The 14,946-nt window shown below is 37.9% G+C and overlaps 1 protein-coding gene across 1 annotated transcript in view; it reads left to right on the top strand.

Moving 5' to 3' along the window:
• LOC136873928 (transcription factor CP2) overlaps window positions 1–14,946 on the top strand; it is a 524,699-nt gene that overhangs the window by 328,013 nt on the left and 181,740 nt on the right. Inside the window, exons 6-9 of the mRNA XM_067147290.2 lie at window positions 5,020–5,183; window positions 10,304–10,433; window positions 13,114–13,258; window positions 14,413–14,625. Coding sequence (XP_067003391.2) covers window positions 5,020–5,183; window positions 10,304–10,433; window positions 13,114–13,258; window positions 14,413–14,625 — 652 coding nt within the window. The remainder of the gene's footprint in view (window positions 1–5,019; window positions 5,184–10,303; window positions 10,434–13,113; window positions 13,259–14,412; window positions 14,626–14,946) is intronic.

Here is a 14,946-nt window from a genome sequence, read left to right on the forward strand (position 1 = left end):
ATAGTACTGTTCGTTAAAAGTGAGAAAATGTGTGGTTTTTCATTTGATCGAGTATTTCATATGAAGGCATTGCTTTTAATCGCGCCATTCCTACTGACGTCATTGTAATGACCCAAGTTCATTTCAGTTGGGAAAACCAGTAAGAGAGTCTTTCTGAGAATCTATAAAGGCAGGCGGAGAGTGAGTGTCTGCCATTACAATGAAAACTCCCCAACCTGATTGTGACTGACAGTAGGCAAGCTGGCCTACCATTACAATGAAAATTACTCAGCCCAGTCTTCATATGAGAAAAGACATTGGTGACATGCCCGTCATGCTTCTAGGGCAACGTTAAGAGCTATGCAACTTAATACAATCTTGCTCACAATGTTTACACTACCTAACCTAGAATTCTGTATAAAATTTAGAATTCCGTAGCGAAGCACGGGTACATCAGGTAGTATATTAAAAAATCCTAGAATAGAAAGGAAAAGAGTACAACAATGAGGTCTCACTGCCATTTGTAGTGAGCCCGATAACCAACAGTTGCAAAGAATATATTTAGATAATTGCCCTTCACTGTTTCTGTGTATCAACACTAGTTGCCGGCTATCACCATCAACACATGATATAACACTTGGATACTGTACCTCTTCTGTTAGTCTATGCCTTGAAACTGGGCCATAGATTAATGTAAGTTACCATAAGATATGAATATTAAGATCAGTACCTTAGAACAAGAGTTGTAAAAGTATTAACAAGCAAATAACACTGCTCTGTTCATCCATAATCAAAAATACACTTGTTAATGTTCACCGTTATTTTGCAGATTCATCGTAGTAATCTTCCTCGATCGTGTTCTCCAAAAGTATCTCAGATTTCTCCCCCCTACCATCTTTTTGATATCCAAGTTCCTGCCGGCCTGTCTGTCCAATCATGAGTGAGAGATATACTGTGCCATGGTAACACATGGCTATATTCCAACCACACCCGAGATCAGGAAATGCACGTGTCAGGCTGGACTCTCCGCATGACTCGCTAAAGTTTCCCTTGGATGTTTTTCAAAACCTGGAAATAGCCGTGTGTTTCTCAACTGCCTGTAAAAAACAAATTACTAATATCTTCCAGTTTCAGATATTTATACCTTAATAAACTAATAATAATAATAATAATAATAATAATAATAATAATAATAATAATAATAATAATAATAATAATAATAATAATAATCCTGTGTGGGAGTGTGATATGTACCATCACACTGCTTAAAACTATAAAGGGTGTTTTCTTGTCTCATTCCCTTCACGACCCTTGCACCTTTTGCATGCAGAGTTTGGTGGTAGAGATTATGTTCTATTATGCTGTGGATATTTTGCTACTTTTAAATTCCCAGTCTCATTAGTGCATGCAAATGTTATTTTCATGAAATTTGTTTCTTTGCATCAAATTTATCTTATCATGTTTTTTTTGCTTTTTTTAATATTGCAGGTTTGAAGTAGGCTATATAAGTAATCGTAAATACATTTTTATATTAATTGAGTGATTGAATAATGGCAAATTTCATGATGACCATATTTTCAAGACATCTGTATTGGAGAAAATTGGGGAGGGGAGAATATAGTATGGTAATTACTGGTACAGTGTTACTGCTACCTGGGAAGAAGCAGCTACAGAAAAGGAGACAAAGATAAACATGAAAGCACTGAAGGACAAGGAACTTTTTCATTGCCATTGATATTACTCAGTCAGTATAACCAGAAGCTTGTGGGCTTTTAGCAGTTCCTGGTTTGAAATGTGTTTTTAATATAACCTATTGTGAGTGTAAGAAGCAGACTTTTATTAATATTCTTAGCTAATTCATCTACTGACTTCAGTAACAGATAGAAACTGTGTGTTCACATTGCTGTTCTCCCCTTGAGCTTTTACCGTGAGTAAAACCACTAAGTGTGAAGTTCAGTTTCTTTAGTATTTTGAAAATATTTGCTAGACAAACAGCAAGTGTCTGATGGTACAGCAGCTTATATTAAATTAGGGAAAGGAATAAGCAGTTTACAAATCAAGCCATGTGGAAAGCACACAGTAGGATAAACAGTGACAGGCCATTGTAAGACAGACACCGAGTGAGTGTCTATGTGGTTTGGTTCACATAGCTGCCAACTTGCATTTGGTAGACAGTGGCTTTGAACTCCACTGTTGGCAGCCCTGGTTTTCTCTGGTTTCCCATTTTCACACCAAGCAAATACTGTGGCTGTACCTTAAGATAATGATCACTTTCTTTCAAGTCTTTCCTTCCCAGCCTTTTCCTATCCCATCATTGCCATAAGACCTGACTGTGTCAGAGGGAAGTAAAGAATATAGGAAAGGAAAAAACTTTTTCTTTTGCTAGTTGCTTTACATATCACAGACACAGATAGGTCTTATGGTGACGATGGGATAGGAAATGGCTGGGAGTGGGAAGGAAGCAGCCGTGGCCTTAATTAAGGTATAGCCCCAGCATTTGCTTGGTGTGAAAATGTGAAGCCATGGCAAACCATCTTCAGGGCTGCCGACAGTGGGGTTCAAACCCACTATCTCCCAGATGCAAGCTCACAGCTGCGGCTCCTAACTGCACAGCCAACTCGCCTGGTAGGAAAAAACATAAGGCATTCAACAAATAGTGTAAGTTTTATAACAACTCAGAAAAATGTTAAGTCATTTGCTGTCTGAATTGAAGAAAGTAATGACCAAGCTTGGTGGTGGATGAAGTGGGGCATCTCTGTGAAGCACCTTGGTGGAAGCAGTATTCAGTAGTAGAACCACTTCCTTGTGTAAAACTGGAAGTGATCGTTTAAAGAGTCTTTCCACTTCAACATTTTAATGTGCTGATTATCCTATAGTATTTTTGTTCTGTTCATACTTCACTCCGTCAAGAAAGTATAGTTGTGGGGTGATTGGCAGCACATCAGTATCCGGAATATAATGTTTTGAGAATGGCTCGGATCTCTTTGTCATTTTCATCACTTTTTAAGCACTTACAATGCCAAAAGGAAAGAGTGTGTGCAGCAGGGGGGGGGGGGGGTGCACTTTCAATGGCAAACACTCCCCATAACTTCGTTTCTACATTTATACTTTGTAACGTTCCAGACGTCACAGTGTAATTATGTTAATTTTATTATGTGTAATTAATTCAGGAATTTAACGTCATGATATTTATCTTGGTATGTAATTTTATTATAATTCATGTTTAATCATTTGCTCACTATCATTTCATTACTTTGTAACTACGACTTGTAAACGAGGGCTGAATATCCTAATATTCATGTAGATTCTTGCGACATTCGTTTAAATTGAACTTGCAGTAGATTTCCTCTATCTTGCCACATCACCGAGGAAGAAGGAAGGACAAATTTAGACATCAAATTCTGGGAAAAGCGAGCACGTGTTCAAGCGTTATAACGACAGCTACCGTATTTCGACCAGAATAATTCAAACTGATCACCGCCTATATTTTCAAAGGAGCGTCATGTTGCCATGGATACTGAGTGAAAGGGCTAATAGAAGAACAGTTGATATCATGGTTAAGACCCATCAACTCTAATATCTGGAGTGGGGAGAGACGTGTCAACTGATTGGACCACGTGTAGCGACCTGTAATTAGCGCCAGAGAAGGTTATAAAAGGGCGTGTTGGAGCTCTTGGCTTGATTCTTCTTGATTCTTCGTCTTCTGCATTCATCGTTATTATTCTTCTTCTTGATTCTACGATCTTGTATATCGCTGTAGGTCTGTGAACTTGTCTTATGGTTGTTGTACCATAGTGGACTAGTATGATAGTTTATCACTTCTACATTAATTACTTTGTTACCACGATGTGGTACTTAGGAATTTCTGAATGAGGGGTGTATAGCCACTCTCATCAGGAAGTACGTACAGCTCGGCTACTAGACCGGTTTGTACCAGTCTAAGACAATAGGTAGTATTAAACTAGATAGAAATGAAACTTCAGGGCACATTTTCAGTAAAGTTGGAAGGATTATTAATTGGGTATCCTCTCCACATAACCCAAGGAGGTTTTTCTAACTATGACTTAGGGCTCATCTCCAATATATGGGATAGAGCATAATAGGGAGTGTTAGTGTCGAAGCCATCATCCAATTAGTGGTTGTTGCAATTTGCAAGGCAGGAATGGTACTTAGCTGCAGATGAAGATATCTCAAAGACGACCGGTGATGTTCCAGCTACAAGGATGGAAGTTTTCCAAGGACCAGCAGAACAAGACTACATGGTGAGCAAGCGAGTTAAAAATATTGCAAGTTTTCGCGAAGTAGAGTCATTCAACTTTTTGTTAAATTCATTTCCTATTTTAAATTCAGTTCTCGTTAAACCGTCGTCATTTATATTCAAGATAATAAATAGTATTTTCATAGTTCACTTTAATCAATCTGCCTTAATTAGCCTTTTGATTTCTAATTCTCCTGCTTAATGATTAGTGCACTGTCACCCCACCCCTGTGATAAGAGTCCGTCCAAGCTTGATTATAAATTTTTATCTTTAAGTCATCAACTTAAAGATTGGCGCCCTTAGCTTGCATGGTTGCATTTCTCGTTCAATGATTGTTCTCCGAAAGGGGAAGTCACAACTTTAACACACAGAACATGTCACAGGTATTTTGATGAAGTTATTGTCCTGTTCAGGGGACAGTGTGCTTAGCTAATTCACTCATGCCAACAAACCTCTTTATCCAATCCAACACTATGCTCTGTTAATAGAATAAAACATCCAACTTGCAGATGTATATAGTATATGTAACCCCCAAAGAGCACAGTAAAGATATTTGTAGAGGGGCATAAAAGATATGCATTCATTCCATCAGACAGCACTAACATTTCCAATTCAAAGTCTACAGTCTAAATGAATACCTCCGGATGCATTGTTTGCTCTAAACAAAGCACTTGAAGTTCCTGTAATTACCTGTGCATGTAGTAACAAAATTTCCCCTAGGTTGGGTATTTAGTTGGCTTCCCTTCTCTCCAATGTTATTTACGAGGATTGTTTTTGGTCAGGTTGCCTCAGCAGTCTCCAACATCAGGGGTGGGAGAGGCAGACTCCAACACTGGTGTGGCCTCCCAGCTCCACCAGCTACTACAGCAGCACAGCAACAGTGCATTCTCTGGGAATGGAGTATCAACCACCACTCAGGCTCAGCGCCACCAGCTTGACACCTCAGGTAAGTAGTGTAATTAACTTTTGTTGCACTTACGTAGAAAAAGGAACCTTATACAGCAGTTATACATTGGTTATATCTCTGCCATAGACAATCGATATATGCATTGCCATACTATGTAGAGGAGACTCTTCTTCTTCCAGCACAGTCTTTAGCCGATCAGCTGTGATGGATGTTAACACACTGCTGAGTATATTCTCAGAATTTTCTACAAGAATAAACAGACTGATCCTTACTTTTCAACAGTTTTATCAACACCCAAGCAGGGTCAGTTTGGCTTTGTTGTTCCTGCTCCTGAATTTGGAGTCAGTGGTGCCTTGGAACTGATACAGTCCAGAGCATGGAATTGTACCAGTGCATTGAGTTTCCAATAGTGCTTTTTCTCATCTAATTTTGTTAGAACCTGCTTTAATATTGGCTGGCCACACCAGCCCCTTGATGAGCCAGTTTCGTATTGGTTTGAAGTAAATTCTGGTACACAAACAATAACTTATGAAGAAAGGTTATATCTAGGTTAAAAGTGAAAGGGGAGGAGTAAAGAAAAATTGCATCCGAGTAATTGAGGCATACTGCCTTGTAACTTACTCCTTTAGCTATCCGAACCTCATTAGATGCTGCAAATCAAGGGTATGTTTAAACTGGCAATCAACACAAGGGAATTACTAGAATGAGATAAGGGGTGTTGTAATTTTCGATTATCGGCATAAATCACTGTTGCTGTATCAGTAAGATTCCATGTATACAACTATACAAAGTATTGCTTCATTATAGAGGCATTTGGTAGTTACAGTCCATCCATCTGTCCTTCAATATCAGTCAAGACTTCTGCGTATGACAAGTCCACTATATTTTCAGATTAGCTGATTTTCAGAATAAATGTTCTTCTACCTTGTCCTTATATCAATAACACTACTGTATAGGGTATCCCCCGTTGACTGTTGTTACCAATATCTTGTGTCGATGTTCCTTGTTTCCTCTTGGCTTGTAGCGCTCTTTCTTTCCACTGGATAAAGCAATAGCTCTTCCTTATGATATGATACACCCTTCTTGGAGCGTTTCAATTTTTCTACCTCATGTAAATCATTCAGATGTTCTCTAGGCAATATACTCATCTGTAGCATACTGTGATCATTTGCTGCAATGATGATGAAGGTCTATAGAGTGTCTCTAGCTTACAATAGAGAATGAAGTTGATATAGCATTTGCCTTTCACTTTTTTTTTTTTTCACTCGTACTCACATGCCCAGCAGTTAGCTTTGTCCTTTTTTACTCTTGCTTTGTTACCAAAGTGATGACATTGAGAAAGCTTTGCTTGGTTTAACAGGCAAAGAACAAATAATGTGCCATTCAATTTTAATGCATGCTTTGAACTTTACCATCATCATCATCATCATCAGTGTCCCACTCCAGTTGCCTGGGTGTGGTCAACAAGCCGCCTCCACTCCTTTCTGTCCTTCTATTTTTCCTGCTCCATTACTTCCACCAGATCCAATCCAGCTTCTCTAACGTCCTTCCAAATATGATCCATCCACCTTCTTCTCTGTCTTCCAACTTGGTCTCTTTTACTTGACTTCTCTTTCCAATTCCCTTCTTGCTACCTGTTCCCTTCCCATTCTTTTTACATGTCGGGACCATCTCAGCCTTGCTTTCTGAATCTTCTGTACTAACAGTTCTATATTTAATATTTAGCTCTTCTCTGATTTTAATATTTTGAATTCTCTTTTTGTATTTTTAACCGATGTTCTTAAAAATTTCATTTCTACTGCTTGGATCTTACTATCTTGTCTTTTATTAGTTACCAACATTTCTAGTCCGTATGTTACAATTGGTATGAAATAATGTTTATATAATGTTAATTTCGTTCTCTTGGGTACTTTGTCATCTCATAAAAGCTCTCTGCCTTGACAATAAAATGCTGTACCTTTACTTAGTCTGTTATTAATTCAGAGTTGATTTCATTACTTCCATTAATAATGCTACCCAGATATGTAAACTGTTCTACATTCTCTAACTGTTCTCCGTCTATGTTCACTTGGCTTCTCTTTTTCTCTTTTCCACAGTGCATTACTACAGTTTTCTTTTCACTAATTATCATTCCTTCAGATTTTCATTCCAAACGTCCAGTCTCCTTTGTACTTCCTTTTCTCCCTTTCCCCAAATCACCACACCATCTGCAAATACCAAAGCATTCACTTCATTTCTACAGATACTCTGTTTTACACGTTTTATGATTTCATCCATCAATATAATAAACAATAATGGTGACAGTGCACTTCCTTGCTTGAGACCTTTTTTTGTATAAAATGTTTGTCACCACTCCCCACTTGTACACTGCTTTTACTCTCATGATACAACATTTTTATCTTGTTAATTAATGATTTTGGTACATTCCTTTTCAGTAGGCATTCCCATACATGTTTTCTCTTAACTGTGTCATAAGCTTTTTCCAAATCCAAAAATACGAAGATGATTTCCTTGTTCCTTTCCAAATGTTTTTCCATTATCATTTGCACTGTAAATATCAAGTCTCTTATTGATCTTTTTGGTCTAAAGCCATATTGTTTTTCCTCTAACTGTGTTTCTATTATATCCCTGTCTTTTGTCTATGACTTTCTCCATTATTTTTAGCCCATGTGATAATAGGGTTATACCTCTATAATTTTCACATTTCTTCCTATTTCCATTTTTGAACAACGGTACAATGCTTCCTTATCGCCAATCTTCAGGTATCCTTTTATCCTTCCATATAGCAGTGAGGGCTCGGTATAGCCACTGTAGTCCAATGCTTCCTGCCATGTTATTGGGTTCTCTTCTTTTTCTCCATCTATTGTTTCCATTTTCTTATCTCCTTCTTCTTCCGAGCAGTCATCCTCCTTATAAAGTTTTTGAAAATACTTTGCGATCACGTTCTGAAGATCCTTTTCGTCATGCACTATCGATCCATCTTCTCTCTCTAATGCCTTGATTTTTTCTTGATTTATTCTTTTTGATTTTATTACTATGTATAATAGTTTCTGATTTCCTCGACTATCTTGCCCAATTTTGTTAGTAAACTCTCCCCAACACTTCTCCTTTTCTTCCTTCATACTGCTCTTTCCTTGTAGTTTCAATCTTTTGTATTCCACATGTAACTTTTCTATCTATATACTCATCCCCCTGATACGTTTTTATTTATTTATTTATTTATTTATTTATTTATTTTATTTATTTATTTATTATAGAATATCCCAGTGAGCTAGTGGCTCAAGGAGGGACTGCCCTTTACAATCACAGCTTGGCAGCTTTAAGTTTCATTTAACAGATAAGGCATAGGCCTACATATATAACAAGGAATATTGCTTTTCTTTATCCATTTCTTTCTTAACCTTGTTCCTTTCTTTTCTTTCTTTTTTTATTTTGTCTGTCCACCACCGTGTCTCCTTTCCCTTAACCTTTGCCTTTGTTTTTCCACATACCACAAATGCAGCTTCCACGAATGTCTGTCTTAAATTGTCCCCACTCTTCTTCTTCACTTTGTATTTCCGTGTTAGGCAACTTCCTTTTTATACAGTCTTGGAATGCCGTTGTTTTATCCTCCTCCTCCAATTCCCAAATCCTGATCTTTGGTTTCTTCAATACAATTTTAGGGATTTTTACTTGTTTTAATTCCACAATTAATAATCTGTGATCATCCTCCATACTTTCACTGGGGATTATCTTCGTATTCATGACTTATCTTTCCCATTCTCGGTCTGTTATTATAAAATCGATTGAGTGTTCCATACTGTCCATCCCAACTATATCTGCTGATATATATTCTACCTCATATAAATCATTCAGATGTTCTCTGGGCAATTTACTCATCTGTAGTAGCATATTGTGATCATCTGCTGCAATGATGTTGAAGGTCTATAGAGTGACTCTAGCTTATAATAGAGAACGAAGTTGATACCATATCATACCTAAATAATTGTACCATCATTCGATTTGTAAGGGATGACGTATAATTACATGTAACTAACAAATAAATCAGAAATTTTGAGGTTTCTCACTAAAAACATGCCTGTATAGAGTTTTGTCACATCATGTGCCTGGCCTTGCACTATTTTGTATGTGCAATAAAGCTGGCATCAGTGGGCCCCATTTAACGTATACTGTCTTTTAAGATAGAGATGCACTGTAGTAACTTGTAATTGCTGCTCCAGTATTACATGTAGCTGTTTATGTTTACTGTTGTATTTTATTCTCTTTCACCTGTTGTCATCATCATCATTTTACAGTTCCAGTTTCCTGAGTACTGTTGGAGAGCCTCTTCCACTCTGTTTTATTGAGTACATTCTCTTGTTAATGGCGTCCTCCAATGTCCTTCCCCGATCTGCAGTGTCCCTCTTTATGATATCCATCCAGTGGGTTCTTGGTCTTCCCACCATCCATTTTCCTTCCACATGTTTTTCCAAGTTAACATAAGCTGTCCTTGTTGGCTCCATCCTCATTACATGCCCAAACCACCTCAATCTGGTCATGCTGACTAGTAATAGGATATTAGATTCATTTCACTAAATCAATTCATTTGATTCCGTTCACATTAATGAATCGATACAGTGATCCGATTCATGTCACATTAGAGTCACTGTTCCTATTACATCTGTGTAGTGTGTACTGACAGACAGCAGCAACAGCATTGAATGCCTGCTGCTGCTATCTTTTCTTAATTCTGTGATCTGCTTTCCTATGCGTCATCCAACTTTCAGATTCAGGTTTCTCCTGCAGCCACCTCTTCGCATCAAGTTTTGATGTTACAAAGCTTTTCCTTCACAGTGACAAATTTATTAAATAATTATATAGAATTAGATGAAAAAATATCTGTACACACAGTCATCAAATAATAATTCTAATAATTCTAGTTTAATCAAATGACTATTCCCTTTCCTCTGTCAAATACCCAGGAAAGTGACATAAATTGGCTTGTATTTTTGTTCCATATGGGCTGGTAATGAATATATGTTTTATTCTAAGGGAACAGAGAAGTGTACAACCATTCAGTAAAACTAGGAAAGGTAAACACAATGTGGGCAGAGAGAGCAACAGAAAGAGATATTTAAAATGGTGTTACATGTAAAGTTCCTCTCTTTCTCCACATACAGGTAGTCAGGCTATGGTGGGATCTACTACTGGCAGTCTGTCCACTGTCCTGAGCCAAAACAACTCGTCAGTGAGTTCTCCTGTATCTTCATCCTTGCCTTCTGATGGCCAACAAGATAACATTGACTGCAGGTAAGCTGTATGTGCCATAAGGTGCTCGTGTATTGCCCAGACCATTATGTCACAACTGTGACATTTGTGTTATACTCAAAAGAATCAGTTACCATTCCAGAAAGTAATCAGATATTTGGACGTTTTCGTATGATCATGATATGATTCCCTTCTCTCTTACCTCTGACTTTGATCCCAGCAGATACATCTTTTATATTGTGTTAATGATAGTAAGGGAAAAAGAGTAAGACAATGCCTTTCATTAGAAGAAGAAGAAGAAGAAGAAGAAGAAGAAGAAGAAGAAGAAGAAGAAGAAGAATAAGAATAAGAAGAAGAACTTGAGCTCCAACCTCTTGAACAACATTAGTAACTTTTCTTATTCTTGTACCATCTCCTCACAGAAGGCTGACAATCATTATGGGGTAATTTTTCCTATTTTGTGTTTTCCATATCAGAGTTGATCGTGGATATCGGACCACTGTCAGGGGTTCCGCACCCAGGATAAATTCAGCTCTTGTCTATATTTCCCTTTTATCTCGTCTTTTATTGATCAGTTGTATCTGGCGGTGTTTCGAATTTCAGAAGATGTGACTGAAATATGCTGCTTTCCTGCATTGTGCTTGGGTTGGCTTGAGAAAATAAAGAGCTCCAACTTCTTGAAGATAAATTTATTAAGACTTTTTGTCTGAAGTTATTGAAGAGCACATTATTTTACAAGTTGAATAACTAATTTGAGTTCACTTATCATTCATTGTTTTCAAGACAAGTTTTATGTTCTGAGGAAAGGGAAGAAGAGCAATCAGGCAGCAATAAGTCAAGCTACTGTTTGTCATCATCATCATCATCATCATCATCATGTGATTCAAAACTAAGTTTATGTGTAACCGCAAGAATATTGAGACTACTTTAAGTAGGATTCAATTCTTTCCCTACAAATATTTTATAACATTTATTATCTGGCCACAATTATCCTAATGACACATCAGTTAATTTAATCCAATGAATAGTGTCTGTCTGGTGTTTTTTTTAAATATCCCATAGGTTAGTTCACTTCACGCACCCTCAAAATTTGGTAACTTGCCATTGAGACAAATCTTTGTTAGAGAAACACTATGTACTACATAAGGAACTTTACATGGTGTTCATCGACCTGGAGACAGCCTTTGACCATGTTCCCCGAGAGATCGCCTGGGTGGCATTTGGACACCAAAACATCCTGGAAAAGTATGCGGGGCTGATTCAAGAGATATATGTTCATCCCTCTACCAAAATGAAAACTAGTTCAGGTGTGTCTGAAAGTTTTCCTGTTCAAGTAGGTATATATTAAGAATCTGCACTGAGTCCAATTCTGTTTAACATTATTATTAACTAATTGACAGAACCGCTTATGCCAGAACTACCATGGATCTTGCTATATGCAGATGATATCATTCTGGTCAGTGAAGTGCATGAAGAAGTTGAGGCAGCTTTGGAGTAGAGGAGAGCATTGCTGGAGAGAAACGAACTTAGGGTCACCTGTAAGAAGACAGAATAAATGTTCTTCAATTTTACAGAGCCAGAGTTGTTTGTCCTGCACAACACTGTATTCCTAGCTGGTGAACCACTGGATGATGAGTGACAGCTTCAATTATCTTGGCTCTGCCATTACCACTGATGCCACAATCGACAACAGTGTTGAACATCACACCAGTGTTGGCTAGATGAAGTAGCAATCACTGACGTTTTTTGTGCGACAGACGGATCCCCAAGAGCAATATGGTCATGAGCAGCTAAAACCACCTTAAGAAGGAAGGACATCCCTGTTGCCCAGATGCAGAAGTAGAGGGAAACCGTACTCTCTGTGGATCAGAAGAGCTGATGCTGAGTGATACAGCCAGGGCAAAGTAGAAGAATTGGTTAGACAAGTAACCATTGTCCCATTTTCCTAGAATTATGAATACATTTATATGTTTTCGAGAGGTAATTTACTTCTGTTCTTTCTTTTTCTAATTTGTTTTACATTGTACCGACACATATAGGTCTTATAGCAATGATGGGATAGTAAAGGGCTAGGAGTGGGAAGGAATTAACTGTAGTCTTAATTAAGGTGCAGCCACGGTATTTGCCTGGTGTGAAAATTGGAAATCATGGAAAACCATCTTCAGGGCTGCTGCCAGTGAGGTTCGATCCCACTATCTCCTGAATTCAAGCTGATAGCTACATGACCCAAACCGCACAGCTACTTGTTTGGTTTGGACTTCTGTATCATTGGACATAACCTGAGATATTTGTGAGATAACTATTCCTGATTTCATTTTTGAATTCATTTTTGTACAATCTTAGAGACAATCAATGATAGATGAAAGGTAAAAGTGAGGAAGAAACATGTCATATCAAAAAGACAATTTCATTTACTTTACTCCATTTTCATCATTAAATATAAATATAGAATAACGTAATCAGTTAAAAATTTCCCCAGTTTAACGTTATTGTTAACTCATTTTACAACCTTTTCCAATTCTGATACGTGCAGAATTGAGTCAATGTTAATGAGTTGGTAGGGAGTAGAGGTAAGTTGCTGCTTACTTTAATGATCATGCTAACACTCAAAGATTATTCTTGTTTCTCATGTCGTGGGCAATGCACGAGCGAAGCCTGTATTTTAATCCCTTGTATTTTACAACTTTTGTGATGTTAACGATCAGATCTGATGACTGTGCAGATTTCAATACGTACTGGCTGCAGCCACGTCCATTGCTACCAAGGTTAATGAAGAGACTCTGACCTACCTGAACCAGGGACAGTCCTATGAAATCAAGCTGAAGAAGTTGGGGGAACTGTCAGCTTACCGGGGGAAGATTCTCAAGGTAGAGAAGTGTTGTATGTTTTTCTGCTGGCTGTAATAAATAAGTTACAGGATTGTGAGATACTACAAAAAGTCCTCGACAGTGCTCTGAAATGGAGAACAGATAATGGTATGAACTGGATGAAAAGTCAGGATGTAAGCTTCACCAAGAGCAACAGTCCTCTCAGTTTTAGTTACTGTGATGATGGAGTGATCATGGGGATCACATTAAGTACCTAGGACAGATCTTCATTGGGGTAATCATATTTAAAGGTTGTAAATAAAGTTACAGATCTCTCATATGGTTGAGGGTATTAAGGTATTGTAGTAGGAATGTAAAGGAGAGGGCATATAAGTCTCTGGTAATACCCTAATTAGAGCCTGGTTCCAGTGTATGGGACCAACACCTAGATTACTTGATGTGAGAACTGGAAAAGATCAAAGAAAAGCAGCAAATTTGTATTGGATGATTTCTGACAAAAGAATAGTGTTACAAAAATGTTCCCAACTTTGGGCTGGGAAGACTTGGGAGTAAGGAGATAAGCTGCTCAACTAAGCACTATATTACAAGCTGTCAGTGGAGTGATGGTGTGGAATGACATTAGTAGATGGGTAAGCTTGAGTGGAGCTTTTAAAGGAAGGAAAGATCATAATGTGAAAAATGGGAATTCAAAAGGAAAAATTGGGACAAATATTCTTTGATAGGGAGAGGAATAAGGGATTGGAATAATTTATCAAAGAAAATGTACAATAAATTTCCAAGTTCTTTGAAATCTTTTAATAAATAGGTAAACAATTGATAGGGAATCTGCCACGTGGATGACAGCCCTAAATGCAGATCAATGATTGATTTTACCAGAATTTGGAAGGACATCCCACAGCTTCTAGGTGATGATAATCCAGTGATTCCACTTTACAGAAAACTTAAAAAATTTATACTTCTCTCTAAATTTTTTTTTTTTTTTGTCATATCTCATACTAGTATGCTATCCATGTTCATTTTGTTACTTCTGTTTTCACAGCAATTGAGTATTTTAACATACTTTAGGACTAAGCTAATTGGTGAACTTTGTTGCCTTTATATGAACTGACTCCTCCCTCAGCTGTTGTGTCTGAGTATCTATGTGAATGATAACATGCAACCATGATAAAATATGTTCTGTGGTATAATTCCAGAGCGCTATCCGTATCTGCTTTCACGAACGTCGCTTGCAATACATGGAGCGTGAACAAATGGCTGCTTGGCAGGCATCAAGACCAGGGGACCGCATTGTAGAGGTTGATGTACCTCTCTCGTATGGTTTGCTTGATGTTGTTCAAGATCCACAGTTGCTGAACACTGTTGAGTTCCTCTGGGATCCTACCAAAGAAGTAGGCGTTTACATCAAGGTAGATTGTGTTTAAAGTATTTTAATAGGTTATATGCACATGTTCTGTAAGATAAACATAAACATAACCATAAATATATGAATAGAGATATTGTAGATTTCTTTCTCATGCGGCCGGGCTGAGTGGCTCAGACGGATAAGGCGCTGGCCTTCTAACCCCAACTTGGCAGGTTCGATCCTGGCTCAGTCCTGTGGTATTTGAAGGTGCTCAAATACGACAGCCTTGTGTCGGTAGATTTACTGGCACGTAAAAAGAACTCCTGTGGGACTAAATTCCGGCACCTCGGCGTCTCCGAAGACCGTAAAAGTAGTTGGTGGGACG

Source organism: Anabrus simplex, chromosome 5, assembly GCF_040414725.1.
Source record: "Anabrus simplex isolate iqAnaSimp1 chromosome 5, ASM4041472v1, whole genome shotgun sequence".
In the NCBI taxonomy this organism is placed as follows: Eukaryota; Metazoa; Arthropoda; class Insecta; order Orthoptera; family Tettigoniidae; genus Anabrus; species Anabrus simplex.